This window comes from Eimeria necatrix, genomic scaffold (assembly GCF_000499385.1).
Source record: "Eimeria necatrix Houghton genomic scaffold, Enh_scaff3243, whole genome shotgun sequence".
Taxonomy (NCBI): Eukaryota; Apicomplexa; class Conoidasida; order Eucoccidiorida; family Eimeriidae; genus Eimeria; species Eimeria necatrix.
Window position 1 is genome coordinate 966 of NW_013653772.1, and position 595 is coordinate 1,560.

General features: G+C 36.5%; 1 protein-coding gene across 1 annotated transcript; it reads right to left on the reverse strand.

The window, feature by feature from the left end:
* Nucleotides 1-240: 240 nt before the first annotated feature.
* On the reverse strand, nucleotides 241-558 carry ENH_00043570 (hypothetical protein; the record flags this gene model as incomplete). The annotated part of the gene is made up of 1 exon (XM_013580879.1): nucleotides 241-558. The coding sequence occupies one exon, from the start codon at nucleotides 556-558 to the stop codon at nucleotides 241-243; it is 318 nt and encodes a 105-aa protein (XP_013436333.1).
* Between the last annotated feature and the right edge of the window lie 37 nt (nucleotides 559-595).

Consider the following 595-nt stretch of genomic DNA (forward strand, 5'->3'; position numbering starts at 1 on the left):
TTAACTGAACTCATTTATTTTCATTTATTTTTCATTTTTTATTTCATTTTTGACTTTTAATTTTAAAATAGGATTTTAATTTGATTTCGTTTATTTTTCGTCCTTTTCATATCTTTTCAATTCCCTTTAATTTTTTTATTTTTCTCAATTTCTTCTTAACTTCTTTGATTTAATTTTTTTCTTTTTTTAAAAATCCAATTAGTCTATTTTAAATTAATTTTATTTTCTTTTTAATTTCATTTAAATTTGATTTTTATTTTTTATTTTTGTTTTTTCAGATATGCAGTTTTGGTACAAAAACGAATCCATGGAGGGACTTTCTGCGGTGTCTCTTATCTTCAGCTTCGTCTGCGAGGTAACTTGCTGCTGCTGCTGCTGCTGCTGCTGCTGCAGCTGCTGCTGCAGCATGTGCTGCTGCTGCAGCAGCTGCTGCAGCATGTGCTGCTGCTGCAGCTGCATATGCTGCTGCTGCTGCATCATATGCTGCTGCTGCAGCTGCATATGCTGCTGCTGCTGCATCATGTGTTGCAGCTGCATATGCTGCTGCTGCTGCATCATGTGCTGCTGCTGGTGCTGCTGCTGCAGCATATGCTGC